The following is an 18,622-nucleotide window of genomic DNA, read 5'->3' on the forward strand; positions in this document are numbered from 1 at the left end:
ACTTGTTCTCCAGACCCTTCACCAGCCTCGTTGCCCCTTCTCTGACACACTCCAGCACCTCAATGTCCTTCTTGTAGTGAGGGGCCCAAAACTGAACACAGTATTTGAGGTGCGGCCTCACCACTCAGTGTCAATAGACACTGAGTAGATATTTTATGAAACAGTAATAGATTTTACTCAGAAATCTATTTCAGAGAATGATTATTAGAAAATTAGATTGCATAGGGCAGTACACGCCTGCAATACTTAATTAGTGTCTAAGTATTGTACTTCAAAACTTCAAAATTAAAGACATCTGTGCCATACAGAACTTCTGCTCTGATATTTTTCTTGCATTTCTCTGCTGAAGAACTTAAAGTGGAAAACCAAAAGAGAGTGGCAATCTTACGGCAGCAAATGTGGTCCAGCTCGCTAAGAAGAATAGGACCATTAAACAGCTGGGTTCAGACAAAGCCACTAAATGCCCCCTCAAAACACTTTCTGTGTTTGTCTGAACAACCAGGACAGATCCTGGCATGATGTGGTAGTCTTGGAACTCATCTCATAGAGTAGTAACAATATAAAAAGTAATTTTTGATGCAGCTGAGAAGTCTTTTGTTCCTGTATACTTAGGATAAAAGGAAAAAAATCAGCAATTGAAGGAAGTCTGATCACTGAGGTTTTTAAACTAGTTTCTTTGGTAATGCTAGAAATACCTGAGATTTGATGTTCTGTTTTTTAAATGCTATCAACTGTGTATTTTTTAAAGAGCCACCTATTTATTATATAAGTAACAATATGGATAAGATTTTTTTCTAGCTCATCTGAAGTAATGATGAAGTTGAGAGATCCAGAAACATTGATGCAGAAGTGATACAAAGACACAATGTACTACTGCTACTACTATTGTCTGTTTCATGCCATATGTCATTCTTCAAACTTATTTTACTTACTTTTTAATACCCTGAAATGTGCTGCTTGCCATGTCTATGATTCCTCCAGTAGGCCTAGCTACTGCTCCCACTAAGCCTTTTCCAACACCTTTGAAAAAACCAGCTGCTCCTTCTTTCTGAGCTCCTAAAAGGATTAAGTGCAGCAAATCATTATAAAACACTTTAAGTTTTTCTTACAGTCTTAGCAAACTTAATTACCATTTAATCACAAATCTTTTTTGATACGCAATTATGTAGTCTCCACACAAAGTTCATGTAAACAACATTTAACCTAAAATTCAGTAGGAATATAAAATCTTTATAAAAAGTTTTATAACTCAGATTTATAATATCTTATCAAATATCAAGAATTTACCATCATATGAACAGTTAATGTGTCAGAAGACCTAAACTTACCTCTTATTGGTTTTGTAACTATTCCTGTTATGCCACTGACAAAACCCTACGAAGAGAAACAAGAGACATTACAAATACACTTTCAGACTGTATTTTTCATTTTTTACATTTTTCTTACTACTTCATTAGTGAATAGCCTCAAAGTACGTGTTGCGTATTCGAAAATTCACTACAAGTTAACAGAACGAGAGGCACCTGCTTCACAGTTCCTACCTTCTCTTCTACCCTCATATATTTTTCTTTAAAATTATCACTCAATTGTGGCCATATATTTGCAAAACCAGAATTAAAATAAAGAGTAACAACTCTCTGGTGACTACGGCAGCCTCTATATTTGTTATTCTTGCCTGCATAAAATCCATTAATCTTTTTATAATTTTTTTTCTCCTTACAGAAACTAATCCTTTTCCGCCACGAGTGATACCCTCTCTCAGACCAGTGGGCTGTTTATTCATGGCTTCTCTCCTTTTCTGCTGGTAATCCTCATCCATAGTTATCGCAGCTACTCCTTTTGCCATAGCACCAGTGATTCTCGATGCAGCACCAGCTAATCCACCTATTGGAAAATAAAACAAAATAAAATGCCAATACAACTTACAAATACTCGCCTATGTTGCTTACTATTAAGTATACTACCATGATAACACTGAAACTTACCAACAGCTCCCCCTACTAGTGCTTTAAGTCCTAGTGCCATTCCTTCTATAAATTCTTCAGGACCCTGGATGGCTCCCTAAGAAAAGAAAGGATGTGTTTATGTTAAGCTTCAAATAGTATGCATTACATATTTTTACATCTTACATTTTTATTGGCATTTATCTATAACAAAGAGAGCAAGAGCGTGAGACCAAGTGAGAAAGTGTGAAAGTGCCGACAAGAGCACCTGTGAGAGAAAGACAGACTATTTTAGAATACTAATTCATTCCCTGAAGTCTGCTTATTTTAAGGCAAATGGGAAAAAAGCAGATTTATTTTAAAATAAGAACCATAAGGAACAGTCTTTTGTGAATTAAGTTAAATGGACTACTCTCTCCTTTTTATCTCACTTGAGTTTCCCAGTAACTTTTCCTGGCACTTTCACTTTAAACTTTCAATTCTAAATCTAAATTTAAAACCAAAAAAGGAATTGATATATCCACATTTTCGATATCATTCATACCTATCTACTTGTGCTACATTTCAAAAGAAGGCAGCAGAGATTTTTACCTGGTAAGGTTCATAGAAGAATGCTTCTACTCCTTCAGACAAGCCTCTTATGAATCCAAATGGATTACCCAAGACATCAAGGCCAAGAATAAGAACATACATCTGTTTAATAGCCTAAAATAAAAATACTTATTAGTAAAAATATTCAGAAATTACACTAAAACAAAAGGCAAACAGTGTAGTAGACCCAGATTAAAAAAAAAGTGAAAGCAACATGAGTTTGATATAAAAAACCTCAAAATTATTTGGAAAAGTAGTAGTAGAAGTAGTTGTATTAAAAAGAATCTTATAGTGAGTAAGTCATATTAAGTCAGCCAAATAAACATTACTTATTATGGGCATTTCACAAATAACTGACATTAATGTTCTTGAGATTTTACAAAGCAAGCATATTACCTAGATTTCTTTCATACTACAGGACAAAATTTGGTCTGTGCATATGCTGAGAAAATTTTGTTGATTGTCACTGCAAAACATTGTAACTACATCTATATGAAGTGTAATTAAATTTTAAAAAAAGGTTGAGCATCTGCTAGGAGATTTCAAATTTTCCCTCTGGGAAAAGGAAGGAGAACAACAGATAACTCGTTCCCCAATTAAAACCCTGTATAGGTTTTCTCTCCTTTAAAGATGGACAGAGCACTAAGTTAACATGTCCAAAGAATCCCTTATTATTAGTGATGGATTGACAGAAGAGGACTAATACTTTTATGCAAAAGCGTGTCTGCTGGGATTCTCTCCACTGGATGACAGGACTTGAACAGTACACAAAGGCCAAAAAGGGATCGTAATTCATATACTACTAATGTCCAAGAAAAAGCATTAATATTTTTATGCCAATTCTGCTCTATCAGAGCCGCACTGTGTTTGCTTCCACTGTCCATTCCAGCAAGTTGTTTTGTTATCCATGCCACTTTTCCTCTAGTCATAATTTGGAAACAGCACTTGCCCCCGAAATAAAGGCAAAATAACCTTTGTACAAACCTACAAGGCTGACAGTAATCTTATTTATTTTCATAGAACCAAAGCACACAGTAGCGCTTTCAAAGTATAAATTTACTGAAATACTGAAATTTACTTATTCTAACCTGTTTTGAATAATGCCTTACAACTGCTGATTGGAGCTGTTGTGTAGTACAGAAGTGATAGCTGAGTTCAAAGAATGCCAACCTAAAAAAAAAAAGAAAAGAGAAAAAGTAAGAGCAAAATAAAATCTAACATATGTAATATCGGTTTAATCTTTGGAAGTAATCTTTACAATCATATTTTTAACCTACTTAAAGACAACATCTTGTACATCTGTGAGGGTGGCCCCTATACTCTTCAGCAGGAGATTCAGGGACTGAAGTGGTATCAGTTCATTCTTTCTTTCTTCTTTGTTACTATCTTCTCCACCCGTACTGAGTGAAAAGCTTAAGTGTAACTAAAGGATAAAAATGAGATTGGGAAATAACATGGTTGGTTATTAGAAGTATTATATTTCTATCATTATAATCTTTTACATGATTTAAAAATTGAGGTAAGACATTTCTAATCTTGACTGAAATCAGACTGACTTCATAATGGAGAACATAAATACACCACATAGGGCAATAAAAAACCACTAACATTTAAAGTCAAACTGAATAACTGGAACTACCTTTAAGAAAACAAGAACTTGAAATTATTTACTCATGTTTTCAGATAAGGTCTCCAGAATCTTTTAGCTATAATTTAGGTTATTAGCTTGTTTCCAAAACATTTTGTTTCTATAACTAATGCCCAAAATCAAAGCAAACTGAAAATGATAACACAGCATGGTGTCCAAGCAAGAATGAGAAATGAAAGCCTGAAAACAAGTAATTATTAACACAAGTTTTACAGGTGCTAAATAAACACTGGAATATGTATACAAGAAAAACCCCACCTGTGCAGACCTGAATTAATCAAAGTATTTGTTTCCCAGAAATTAAGGTGACAGTCTCAAAACAGAAAAACATTCAGGAAAATTGCTCAAAGGGCTCTATAGTGCACAAGTGTATTCAGCAGTTTTCAAAATCAGATGAAAAGAAGTTACACCTGTTTCTGATTCTCTGAAGACAACACCATGTGCCATTCATTAATTTACGGTGTAACAGAGCTTAACTATAGCTCGTTTCAAAGATACATAGCTCGTCTTGCACAATCATTGTCACAATTCACAGCTCTATATCAACTTCGTAACTGTTGAAGACTAATGTTTTATTAGAACCTGAAGCCCATTTATTCCATCCTATTTCCTCCATGTAATTTTTCTTGTCAAATATGACAGAATACATTAAAAAAAAAAAAAAAGCTTTTGTTTACTTTGTTACAAAGTGTTCACTTTGTTATCTTAACATGTAAAGGACATTTTACTTTTGTCAAGTCCTGAGCAGTTTTTGTAATAAAACAACTGGAGACATACCTATGAACATCTAAATGAAGACACACTGAAAGAGCTACTAAATATACTTGGAATGAGTTAGGCTAAGCTGTTTACATAAAGCTAGCCAAGCATTTCCTAGAATTACCTGTTCTAATAGCAAACCATTTCTAACATCTCATCAGATACTGTAAAGAGATGAAACTCAAACCGTTCTTTGATCTATTTCCCATGGGATGGAGGGGAGATTCTCTTATTAAGAGCTGTCATAGAGCCTACAAAGTACCATCATAGCTTTAACAACATCAGCTACGCAATAATCAAAAAACGAAGACCAGTAAGTTAAAAACGCACATGAGTTATATTTGGGCTGTTGTTTCCATATAAGTATGCACATACTATTCAACAGTTGTGCCTGAATGTTTATGGGAATGGGGAGACAGCCAAAAGTAGACTTTACTGGAGTCAAAAAACAGAACTGCTTTTCCAGTGAGTAACGATAAAGCAGAAAATGTCATTGCACAGTAATGCTGGCTGTATATGTTTTTTAGAAATGATCTCATTCCCCAATCCACAACACACTGTCAGCACACAAACTATAGCATTTTGCAAGGATCTTTTAAATAGTAGAAAGAAAAAGAATTACTGTATATGAAGAAAGTAATGGATAGGAGTGAAATAATGAACTTTTAATGTAAATATTTAATAAACGTTAATGTTAGTGGTAAGAATGAAAGCACTTTTCCAGGACATTTTTATTTTATTTTTGATCACCTCTATGTTTCTTCATTTCCAGTGCCTACTATCCTGCAGGAGACAAAATTCTTCAGTTAGAGAGCAAACACAGGCTGTACTGTGAAAAAGGTATACCTTAATTGGAGAGATATGAAAGTATTCATACAAGCTGATTTGTGATGTATCCATTGATGACACACTCATCAGTTCTTCTTGAAGAGATTCAACATCCTTTTTGAAAAGTTCTAGCTGTGAATACATTTTCAAAAAAATATCACTTTAAAATTTAGAGTATATAAAACTACCATGCATTTGTCACTGAGATGCAATACATTGACTAATACTACTTATACTCTCCTGATCTTATTTTTTGACTTAAAAAGTTGACATTTTCAAGGACTTTTAACTAGAGTTGTTTGCTGACTTTTTTTTGTATGAAGAGGAGGAAACATATGTATAAAAAGACAATCCAACATACATCTATTTTAAAGTTGTTTGCTGACTTTTTTGTATGAAGAGGAGGAAACATATGTATAAAAAGACAATCCAACATACATCTATTTTTAATAATATCTATTTTTATGAAAGTTCAAATACCAAATATTTTCAAGTAAGGTTTGGACAGTTTTTACCTGAGTCAAACAACGGGCATACATATATACCCTTCTGAACACACAATACAGCGCATAGGTTTTTAAAAACAAAAAACTAGACTAAAGACTATTTTCTGTTATATAGAAACTAGACTTTTACATACTCTGAGGAGACCTCCATCTAGCTAGTCCTTTTTGCTTTTCTCCTTCAAAAGATGGAGCTCCTTTACAACAGTTTTTGAAGAATTGGCCAAGTACAAAAAACATTTTAAGATTTTTAAATAATAACAATTCTAAAGTTATAGTCAGAAAAGACTTAATCAGTCAAAGAAAATGAAGTTGTAACTGAAAATAAGGCGAGAGATCCTTTCAGAACTGTAAACCCAGATACCACCTTGCTACTTAAACAAGCAAAACAGTCAAGGCACTAAATATTAAGTAGGGATCATATCCTAAAATTATGCCTTGCAATTCCACTAAAAATGAAAGTGCAGAAGAGGGCCTCCTCTAATCTTTGGATTCAGTGATTCAGCTCACAATGCTGATCTCAAATCATTCCTCTTTCCACTGGGAGGGGAAAGAGAATAAAATACAACAATGTATTTTTTCCACTACACAACCATGCATTGAAAATTAACATAATTCTTCAAACTACCACAGTAATCTACAATTCACAGGTACACCTGGTATCAACAGATGAACAGACTGTATGCCCTAGCACACTGCTGGGAACCACCAGTTCAGACTACATATTCCCACATACGAAAATACAGGAACATTTCTGAAACAACCCTAAAGTGACATTATTAATGTTCATTAAATGTCTGCTTTGTTTAAGGAACGCTTCAAATTTCCTCATATTTCATAAGTAACAATCAGACTGCTCATTCTTACTATTTATATTTTTAAAGATGTTTAAGCAAGCTTATGATGTTTAACAAAACTGGACTCATCCAACCTTTAAAAAAATTACATTACTCAGTTTTGCTTCAAGAGTTTATAATATAATAAGAAAAGACTATATAGAAATACATGCTTAGGTCTTGATTTAGAGAAAGGTGCCTCTCACCAGAGAGGATCCCATTCTTTAAGTTAAAACTTTACTTAAAATTTACATTACCACCAACAGACAAGAGTTCCTTAGTCAATAAGCAACTAATATATTTTGTGAGTATTTCCAAAATTGTGGTACCACTACAGCTCTGCAAAGAACCCACAGACTCCAAGTTACAGCAACTGGAAAGACAGACAGAACTAGGAAGACTCAACTATATCTTCATGCCTGATAACCCCAAACTCAAGGTAACCACATAAGCATTCTGTGAACTGGACAGTACATTTAGTTTTCCTTTATCACAGGCCAGAAAACAAGCTACAAGCACCAAGGTCAGAATCTTCTTTTTAAAATACAAAACAAAGAACTCCATATGCTTAAGAAACAAAAGGTAGGAAACTGAGGGTATATTTAATACATTATACCATGCAAGAGTAGCAAATTTATTTAGATGAAAATATCTACTGAACTACAACCCATAACAGACAATTCTTACATTAATTTATTCTGCTGTAAACTGACAAAATTCTAACATGACTCCTATCTTGCTTGAAATGTTATTCCAGAAATTAATTCTCTCGTTGTTCCACACTTCCTTCTAATTTTCAATTTGTATTTACACTGGAGCAACTTTTTAATCTTTTCACCTTATTTTAGTTTAATCCCTGAGCAGTAATACTTTTTTAATCTCTGATGTGTAGATATGGGGAAATAAAAGCAAAGTAAGTTGCTTTTCCAGCATACCTTTCACTTACCACAGTAAGACAATACCTTTTAAGGCCCCATCAAAAAGGACCTTTTTGCTCTACTCACCCAGGCAGATTTTTTATGCAAATATTTCTGGTGCGGTTTTCACTAGCAGCATTTTTGAGCTACAGACAAAACTAATACCCTTTCTGCTAAATAATTTATTATCAGTTCATCGTGTATTGACATTCAAATTTCAATACTCTTAACAAGACAGCATGCCCAATATACATCAGAACTGCATTGTATCTATACAGCTTATCACCTTTTTTGGTTTTCTTTGGCAAATCCAAGAAACTCTGGCTTCTCTGCTGCTTCATGGTTGTATCTGAGGTTTTCAATATTATTTCCCAAGCAGACTGCCTTGCACTTCATATTATTATTTTTTATTTTACTTCTACTGTTCCTATGTACAAACTCCTCTCACTCTCCCTGTACAGTAATTAAATTCCCTCCCACTGCCCTCTCCTCTCCGCTTAGAATCAACATGTCAACTACATCATCTTCCAATTTTATAATTTTGCATAAAATTACTGAAGACACTTTCACTTTCTAATCAACCTCTCTCTCCATTCCTTTTACATTCTCTTGCTCTCATGGGCAGATAAGTTTTAGTGATTTCCTGGCCAAGATTATCCTAGAACTTTTTTTTTTTTTAATTTTTTAAAATAAGCTACATTAAGGAAAAGAGTATTATTTTCACTTCCTGTCTTGGGTTCTTAATTAACTGGTCTCTCAGGCATTAATAAGACCAGAGTCTACAACAGCATTAGTTTCATTCTTTTCAGAAGGTTTTGAAGCCTTCTTTGCATAGCATGCAAGATGAAGATAAAGGAAAGAGTTTACTGTTTGCCTCAGGCAACGGTAACTCTTAAAAACCTCACAGCTTCATATTCGTCCCAGACACAGCAATTAAACAGCGTTATGGACACAGAAGACCAAGTTGTTTTTTCTTTTTTAAAATAGAAGTTGAATAATTACAAACTTAAAATCTATTCATCTTTAAACAACAAAAGGTTTCTACCTCTTGGTCACTCAGCACATCAGCCTGTGTAAAGAATTCAACCAGTGCATACAGGAAGCCAAGATCTAATCTGAGATCCATCTCTTGAATCAGGACCTTAAAATACCTACACATGAAACAAAAACCAATTATTAAGGGTATTTAGGCCACTTATGTATTAACTTCAGATTTTTTTTGTTTGTTTGTTTCAGGGATTCGCCATTACTGGTGAAAACAAGGCTTCGCATAGTGGTGTAAGATAAACACATTTCCTGTAATGAGAACTATTTTAATCAATTAACAACATGTAACACTGTATATAGCACTGTTAAACATAGAGTTTTTTCTAAATTAAAAAGAAGACTAAAAATCTGCATTAAAAAGACACTTAAAAATTCTTGCTTTACTCTGCAATTATGTGGATAATAAAGGTGGCTGAGCTTTCATCTCTCTAAGCGCTCTGATCTTTCCGAGAATGAGTTGGTGTAAAGTTATATCTTGCATTATGTTTGCCCCATAATAATTTTGATTTTAAAGATTGATTAAGCATAATCAATAGCATAAGACATGGAACATGTCAAAATACTTACTTAATATGAGATATTTGTGAATGTCCTGCAGTCCTCATGACAATACTGACATCAGTAAATGGTTTTGGTGCTATGAAGTTATAAAATAAAAAGAGATGAGCACGGATTTTTATATGATATACATACCTTTATATTTTTAATATAAAAATGTCATATGTTCAGGATTTTCTCAGTCCTGTAAAGTAAGATTACATAATGGATATGACTGGCAAACAACTAATTCAGGGAAAAGAGCAGGAACAGAAAGGAGTAGGAAGACAAGGATGAAATGGAACATCAAAATTCTATTTCACTGATCTCTGAAAATGTACCATTTTCATTTAAAAGCAAATTAATATTGATATATAGACATATAATTTCCCTAGTCATGGAATAAGATTTTCCAATGGCCAATACAGTAATATAAACTAAACAAAAAAAGGAATTCCACAGATTTATGCACTCTAGGTTGAAATTGATCGAATTTAGAACGAACACCTGACATCTTATTCACTTCTGTACAAAATTACAAGCAGTATTCTTTGTCTCAATCTAGAATCCCTCCTGAGATTACTCTGGTCTTCCAAGTGACTTTGCCCTGAATGAGTTAACGGAAGACTGCAGTTCATCACATAGTACACTGACATTGAGCTCTATGCTCCAAGCAATGGAGAAGTCAGAAGGCTACATACAAAACAGGCAAAATATAATTTGCCACCTACAGAGCATATAAATGGTGCCTCACATAGCAGTTTTGAGTTTAGACTGGCAATGGCACACATTTCTTTTCTTATTAGTTAAGATTATTTCAGATAGGTCACTAGGTCATCTATTGCATGCAAGCAAAGAAAAAAAATAAACAACATGATTAAGATAAACTATTTATTTGGGGCAGTAGGGAAAAATCAGATGACTAAAGATGAAAAGTGAATTCTCATTGCCCCAGAACTCCAAATGCAAGTAATACAGAAACGGTGCAACAGATTCACTACCATCAAGATAAGCAACAATTCAATCTCTTCTTATTTTCAGCAGGCAGCTCTTCTCCTATATTAGTCAGCATTAAGTTTTAGTTGTGGTCTGAATGCAACTGCCAAAAGCCCATTTTAAGCTTGATCCAAATGTAACTTTCACATTACGCTCTCCAAGAGCACTGAATTAGCGTGTCAAAAAGATGTGCTTAAAAGGTATGATATCCGTTGATGGATGAAAGAAATTTTTTCTTCTGACAGTTAACTGTTTAAATAGTTTTTTGTATATTTTCTTTGTAGAGAAAACTGCTTCCCTATCTGTAACATTAGTATTGTGTTATCTGTAGTCAGTAAGCTTATAAAGACTTCATCCGATAAAAGTGACATGGTTAACTTCAATAGAAACATGTTATCTTGTCATTTTAGAAGTAAGGATTATGTTAAACTAGAACAACAAACCTGAATCCAAGGTGATGGACTTTGGAGGTTTAATAGGATAGAACACAAAGGGAAATATGGCTCCAGGAATCTGGTTTTGTATCTAATAGGGGTAAGGACAGGACAAGGCACAGCACGTTAGCTTTTCAACAGTGAAATATTTTAAAATCAGGACAAACACAAGAATGATGAACGTTACCTGTAGCATTCCACCAATCCAAAAGCAGAAAAAAAAGCTGCTAGTGGCGTTCAAAATATCTCTATTTTCAAAATGAAAACATCCAATCTAAATAGTCTAGAAAAGCTTCTCTAAGTTGGTGGCAATAAATGGTCCACAGAATTTTTGCAAAAGATTTGTTTTTAAAAACTTGAACATATGCAAGACAACAAATTGTACCTATTTTTCTGTTGGTTGTAAAGAAAAGCCACATGAAAAAGCATAGAAGATGAACAGTAAATGTTTTTCCTGAACAGTCATAGTTGTCTGGGTTTTTTTTCAGAAGCATTTAAGTAGTATTTCCAAAGATTGAGAAGCACTGATGTAAAAGCCAATGAGTACAATTAAATTCAAAACATGACAAATCCAAACAATTCTAAAAATAAATCCAATTTTCCATAAAAGTTTCTTTTTCTTAATAAATAACTCACAATTTTTTGACAATACTCACCTGTATCCTGTAAATTTGAATTCTGAAAGACTTCTGATGTGCAGATGAACTGTATTCTACTTTTAAAGCTGGCAGATAATTCCTTCTGATAGGAATTTCATTTGGCTGTTGAATTTTCATGTTCATTCCGTTAGGTATTAAACATACCTATTGTATTATTAAAGAAAATTCAGTATGCTATGTGTTTCAAAAGACTGCTTTTTATAATATACTTTAAAATTTACACTGTTCATTAACATGGTAAAGATAGCTTTTAAACTTATAAAATGAATTAGGTAAATCAATCATCTCAATTTTCACTGGAAGTTTCTTCAAAGATAGCAAAATTGATACATTATCTTCTTCCTGTGTGTACATGTAAACAATAGAATTAGAGAACTATCAGTATTACCAAAACATTAGATTCCAATGGAATAATCTTGTTCTCTGAAGGAGTTAGCTCACTGTAATCTTTGAATTCTTGTTCTAATTTATCAGTCTGCTTAACACTCATTGGTCTCCATCTTGACTTCTTCTTGGGTTTTGTCTCCCAAACCACATCAGAACTTTGAAAAGAAAACAAAGGACCAAGAGAGAAAGATTAGCTATTTCAAAACAAGTTTTACCTACTGTAGTATGGTTTTTAATAGGTTATAACTACGGAATGAGAAACCACATCATAAAGTACTACTGTATTAAATAAAAGTGACCCAAATCACCCACTGCCTTCTTGGTACTAAGGGGAAGCCAGTCTCTCCAATATAATGCAAAAAAGCAAACAGCAAGTCTGTATAACTCCCCACTTTGATGAAGATGGGTAAGTAAGGATACTTAATCAGGAAGCTCAGTTTCAACAGTACTGCCATCCATTATTCTACAAGCTCGATGTAGTTTTCTGCATATACTCCTGCATGTATTTTGGCATAGCTGAATTTACTAGAAATTGAAAACAACTTCAAGTCAAGACGAAATGCCTCCTGAACTGCCTCTTATTTTTGATAGCTAGTTTCTTCACTCTTTCTGTCTAAATCAATAGATGGTGATCTTGCTTTACGTTTCCTCTACCAATTTTATGGTGGGGGTTTTTGGTTTTGTTTTGGGTTTTTGGTGGTTTGTTTTTTTTTTAAATGGTATCCCAAAATCAGTTCTTTTATTTTGTCTCTTACTTTTATTATTAATAAACCAACAAAATAATTAATCATCCTTAAAGGGCACTGGATTCTTTTCTGCTTAATTCCACTGTTTCTGTGAGAAGCTCTTGTGTCTGATTTCACCTTACAGTCAAACCGAAGGCACAAACCAACACTATCAGACAGGTGGAGGGTGTTTCTTCTTTTCACAAGTCACTGTATAGCCCACAAACACATAGCTTTCCAGACACAGCCCCCTAATCCAATCCCTTTTAGCTACATCTGTGTCTGTGTTGAGATACGTCAATGGCAGAACCACAAAAAAAAAAAAAAAGGTGAGCTAAAGGGCAAAACAACAGCTACAAAATAAGAGTACTACCTTGAAATTGCTGGGAGCTTTCCCTTCCCCCCCTGCCTCCATGTGCTGTGATCCCAGAACTGGCATGGTGAAACTTGTTTCTGCATCAAGTTAGATACAAACTGCCTTTTTCGTTCTTTTTATAACAAGACATTCACAAAAGGGAACATTCTGAATAATAAGGTTTTCTTCACCGTACCCAAGGAATAATCTCTCATCCTCAGAAAGAGCTTCCAGGAGCGTGACGTTCACCCAGGGTTTAACAAAAAAACAATACCAACTGTAAGTACTTCTAGACTACTGACTATGGATGACTGCTTCCAGAAAAACACTGATTCGGTGAAATCTCAACACTACTTTGAATTTAGGCAATTAGCTGCCACTTTTAATGGAGTGTTTCCACTGTCTGGAGCTCAGTTTCTCAGGTGAGGGCAAGGATTGGGATTTTCTTTGTGAATGATAGATGTGAATACGTGAAGTATACATGTATGTGAAGTTTTTCCTTGTTTGTTTTGCAGTGCGGTACAAAGAATCAATCACGAGAAAAAACCCTCACTCTAGCAACCTCATGATACGAATATACAGAAGTGCGTGGATTATGGCAATGACATACAAGTGTCCCTTCAGCATTCTAAAAAGCCTCTGTTTGAATATATGATAGCACACATTTCTTAAGCATTACATAGCTTCTTTTCTACTTCCCTCGGAGATGTTATAGTAGAAAACCTAAACTATTAGAGCCTTGGAGTCACCATGATTTCTCATTCAAAACTAAAAAGAACTACAAGCTGCTACTGCATCAAAATTTTCAACACAATTCAGCAACTTGTTTCTGTAATGAAGATAGAAAAATCCACCGACAAATGACCCACAGACCTTACTCCTTAAAACTCTATTGTCACTCCCCAAACTACACAGACAGGAAATACTTCTGTTCAATGTATTGGGAAGTTTGCCACACAGACTTACAATTATGTTTTGCAAAAACACGTACATCCAAATACAGAAAGCATATGCATTAATACAAAACACAGTGCAAACATTTCTCTTTACAACAGAAAAACATAATGATTTAGTTCTAAATACGCTTATCCGGACCTCTTTTTCCTCTTCCATCTCACCCCAAAATGAAATTCAGTGAGTGAAAATACCTGTAGTTAAATATTTCAGATTGTTGCACACAAATAAGTTACCTTGTAATTCCAATGTAGGACACCTCTTGCTTCTCTTCCATCACCCCAAAATGAAATTCAGTGAGTGAAAATACCTGTAGTTAAATATTTCAGATTGTTGCACACAAATAAGTTACCTTGTAATTCCAATGTAGGACACCTCTTGCTTTGTATAATTATTAACCAACGAAATACCAACATCTTGCAAAGACAGAACAATTTCTTGTTCTGCTAGTTCTGCTTTTACACTTTCGTACGTCAATTTAAATACATTCTCATCTTCAGTGATCAGGACAATACGCTGCAAACCTTCAAAAAATGACACTAAATAGACTACTTTTCTACAATCCAGGCTGAGTATTTCCATTTTGTCCTACGAAAAAGAGAGGAAAAGCTTTTACAACTCTATTCATCATCCTACTCCAAAAGCAAATGCAGAAGTCTTAGCAACAGGAACAACAATAGAAGACATTTTTTAAAAGTACAGGAAAATAATAAAAAATTTAATTATAAATTTTACAGCACTCTCTCTCTCACACACACACACGCTTCTGAACTGAAGACAATGCTTATTGGCACAAGGTCCAGCAAACAGTGTTGTTACTGCTCTGTGTTTGAACCTCATATATGAGATTGCTGATCATACTCATTACATAGGGAATTTTATACATACACTGATGAACAGGATAATAAATTAGACAGCACTAAAAGGAGATTTAGATAATAAATGTACCTCTTTTGGGGTAATTTCCTCAGTTCTATTTCCACATTTCCATTTCAATTTTCTAGATCCTGCTGGGTCCGCCCAAGTATACAGTACTGCGTTATTTGGCTGAAGACAGTCTTCCAATTCACTGAGGGAGCTAGAACAAAGTAATATTAAATTAAAATGTCAATGAACGTTTTGTGTCAATGACTTTTGCATTCTAGCATTTCAACAAGAACACTTTAATTATTTTTTCAAATAATGAAATTGAAAACTTAAAATAACATTGTGCATGAAAAAACATGCACAAAATCATTCTCAGCAGAATAATAAAAATAGTATTCATACTTCAAAATACATATGTATACTTTAGAAATAAAGTATATACAGTAGATTTTAAATACTCATTTTCTTCCCCACTTGTGATTAACAGGGAAACATTAATTAGAGGAAAAAAAACCAGGCAGTGGAGCTTACGAGCTGAAAGGAAAATTCAGGATTTGTGCTGCCTAACACTGATACTCCAAGAGAAGAAAAGTACGTTCAAAATCTGTTGTTTAGGTAAGGTTTGCCCTATATGATTTGCTGAAGGGAAAAAAAGTGCAGTGTTTAGTATCCGGATATGGTGGATATTTTCAGACAGATTTTAAACTGCATTCCCCCTCACATACAGTTAAAAACTGGCAGACTTGTCTTCTACAGCTCTCTCTGAAAGGAGCCTACCCCAGGAGGTGAAGTGGAGAGGGAGGTGCTGATCTCTTCTCCCAGGGATCCAGCAATAGGACATGTGGGAATGGTCCAAAGCTGCGCCAGGGGAGGTTTAGACTGGACATTAGGAAGCATTTCTTTACCCAGAGGGTGGTCAAACACTGGAACAGGCTTCCTAAAGAGGTGGTTGATGCCCCATGACTGTCAGTGTTTAAGAGACGTTTGGACAATGCCCTTAATAACATCCTTTAACTTTTGGTCAGCCCTGAATTGGTCAGGCAGTTGGACTAGATAATCGTTGTAGGTCCCTTCCAACTGAAATATTGTGTTCTGTTCTATTCTCCATAGTTCATTACAAGAGTTCCATATATACTTATTAAACTTACACTAGGGATGCCCAAAAGCCAGCTAAAAAGATAAAAATTACTAATCTTTACAGATAAAAAACAAAGCAAAGAATTGACTGTATTCTTCAGACAAACAGGAACATACAGCTGCAAGCTTAATTTGACCAGCAGCTCTTCCACTTTCCAAGTAAAAATCTTTAAACAACACTGCCTTGATTGACTGAAAGTAAAAAATGGTAGAGGCTGTTCAGCTTTTAAAAAGAAACAGGTCAAGAATGCTGTAGCTATGCTTACACTTAGCACTGCACAGTATCTGCATACAGTAGCAAAGCATTACAAAGACATTCCAGCTGGAGAACAGAACCAGTATAGCTGCATGCAGGTGCAGAACCAAATTTTCACTGATTGCAGATAATTCATATTTGTTAAAATAATCTTAGTTTTGGTCTGGCTTGACAAAGTTTATGTAACTACCTACCCATTATTCAGTCCATTCCCTCATCTCTCCGTAACTTTTTAACCCATTCTTTCAGCTAAATCTCAACTAAATATGACAGAACAGTGAAAGTCTCAAATCTAATTACATTTACAGCTCATTTGTTACTTATTGTGCACAGTCAGCACCTGCACAGTTCCATAAAAGCCAAACACATCCTTTGCCCCCACCAGGAATGTAAAGGAATGTAGAGGGCAAAGCCACAAAATTCATATAAAAAGAAACCAGAGAGCTTCTTTAGCTCACAAAACAAGCTTCTTTACATGTAGGAACAGGCATCTACCACTACATAACACTGCTCTGTTAACAATTCATTCTCTTCTATTTATAAAATGAGATTTTTGGGTGCTCTGACAAAATTAGACAGCCACTCCTTGAAAAATAGGCTTCTTAAGAAATAGGCATGCTTACAATACATGAAATAACAGTTCACATGTCTCCATGCAGACATCCACACTAAAACTCTTCTTACATACCTTTGTCCATACTCAATAATTTCCTCTTTAGTATGGTTTATCAACAGAAATGGAGCTGCGCCATCATGGTAATTAGAAAAGGTAATCACTGTAGAATGTTCAGTCAGGTTAACATCCACTGTAATTCCTCCAAGCTACCAGATGTAAAAATTACAAAGTAAATAACAGTGGAATGAATTTCTAGTAAAGCAAATTAATTTAAATATTTTGGAAAACTTTTACTCTCATAAGATAAAACCACCAAATAGTCAAACAAACAACCTGTTTTAACATATCTTTAAAATATTTCCCTGATCTAACTATTAGGTAACAGGCATTGCACTTAGTAATCAAAACTATGGAGGAGTTCTGTACTGTCAAAATTTAGGCTGGTAGTAGAGGAATCTTCCTTGAACCATTCATATGCATTAATGCCCTCCAAAACATTCTACTATTAAAAACACTCATATATTTAAAAAACTACTGCTAGATGACACTATATGCAACACAGAAGTACATTTAGTGGAATCGAAGTTACTTTTCAAAGTAACTTAGTGTAACTTTAGAACTAATGTAAATACTTCTCAGCCTCAGCTAGAGAACACTAGCAAAACAATCTCTATTTCAGCTTCTGTAGATCTGCTTTGCAGAGAAGCGCTTAAAACGAAACACCTACTTATACCTGTGTGTGCACATACAGGAAAGAAAAAGCATGAGAATAATACACTTGCATATACATAATCTTTTCCCCAGCTAAGGTTTTGCAATACTTGATTGTATGGGAAGGCAGAAAGTTTTGAGAATGCAAATGAAACAGCTATTTATGTTGTTTTACCTAGTTTCCAAAGGCAACCATTTACCTTGTTGTCCAAATGCAGTAGCAGACAGTTTTCTTGCTTATCAAAATTTATCTTCTTTGGGGGGAGATCAGAATTTTCAACTCTAACAAGCAGTTTGTTGGCATCATTTTCAGGCCAAAAGGGAATGCACTAGGAAAAAAAAAAATCAGCTATTTTAAAGCAACTGAGAAAACAAACTAGATGTTAAATGGCATTCACTTTAGCCCAAAATTCATCTACTAAAACTCTACCCAAATGTGTAGTGAGTTGGATCACAAACTCTATTAAAAAACCTAAAAGTAATTACTTACCTGAACACAATAAACTGAAAGGAAGTCAGAAATAATTCAGACTACAGTGAAGAAATCAAGGAGTTAGGGAGCTAAAAGTGAAAACAGTAAGACTTCATATTCACACGAAGAAGTATATTTAAAATGGATAATGTATACAAAATCCAGAATATAAAGCTGAGCATGGCTACAACACCGAAATGGCCAAGCATGTTACAAAACAAACAAACAAAAATAAACAAAGAAACCAAAACCAAAAACCAAACAATTGACAAAACTGTTCTTCCATTAACACACCTCTTGCCAAATAAGTATAAATTACAAATCAATCTTATAGTGACAATCAATAACAAAAAGGGATATTAGCATAAATACACCCCATAGTAACTTGAGGATGCAGGACATCAGCATACTAGCTGTTCTTTCGAAATACTTTTTTTTTTTTAA

At 34.4% G+C, this 18,622-nt stretch overlaps 1 protein-coding gene across 1 annotated transcript in view; it reads right to left on the reverse strand.

The window, feature by feature from the left end:
- The window catches only part of VPS13A (vacuolar protein sorting 13 homolog A), a 108,014-nt gene that overhangs the window by 17,122 nt on the left and 72,270 nt on the right, over positions 1-18,622 (reverse strand). The window contains exons 51-67 of the mRNA XM_009285294.1: positions 17,907-18,035; positions 17,068-17,201; positions 15,068-15,197; positions 14,472-14,707; positions 12,087-12,240; positions 11,696-11,842; positions 11,049-11,130; positions 9,640-9,709; positions 9,071-9,176; positions 5,788-5,901; positions 3,812-3,957; positions 3,623-3,704; positions 2,535-2,648; positions 1,986-2,061; positions 1,721-1,884; positions 1,329-1,374; positions 933-1,056 (exon numbers count right to left, since the gene is read on the reverse strand). Coding sequence (XP_009283569.1) covers positions 933-1,056; positions 1,329-1,374; positions 1,721-1,884; positions 1,986-2,061; positions 2,535-2,648; positions 3,623-3,704; positions 3,812-3,957; positions 5,788-5,901; positions 9,071-9,176; positions 9,640-9,709; positions 11,049-11,130; positions 11,696-11,842; positions 12,087-12,240; positions 14,472-14,707; positions 15,068-15,197; positions 17,068-17,201; positions 17,907-18,035 — 2,054 coding nt within the window. The remainder of the gene's footprint in view (positions 1-932; positions 1,057-1,328; positions 1,375-1,720; positions 1,885-1,985; positions 2,062-2,534; positions 2,649-3,622; positions 3,705-3,811; positions 3,958-5,787; positions 5,902-9,070; positions 9,177-9,639; positions 9,710-11,048; positions 11,131-11,695; positions 11,843-12,086; positions 12,241-14,471; positions 14,708-15,067; positions 15,198-17,067; positions 17,202-17,906; positions 18,036-18,622) is intronic.

Source organism: Aptenodytes forsteri, unplaced genomic scaffold (assembly GCF_000699145.1).
Source record: "Aptenodytes forsteri isolate BGI_AS27 unplaced genomic scaffold, ASM69914v1 Scaffold151, whole genome shotgun sequence".
NCBI lineage: Eukaryota > Metazoa > Chordata > Aves > Sphenisciformes > Spheniscidae > Aptenodytes > Aptenodytes forsteri.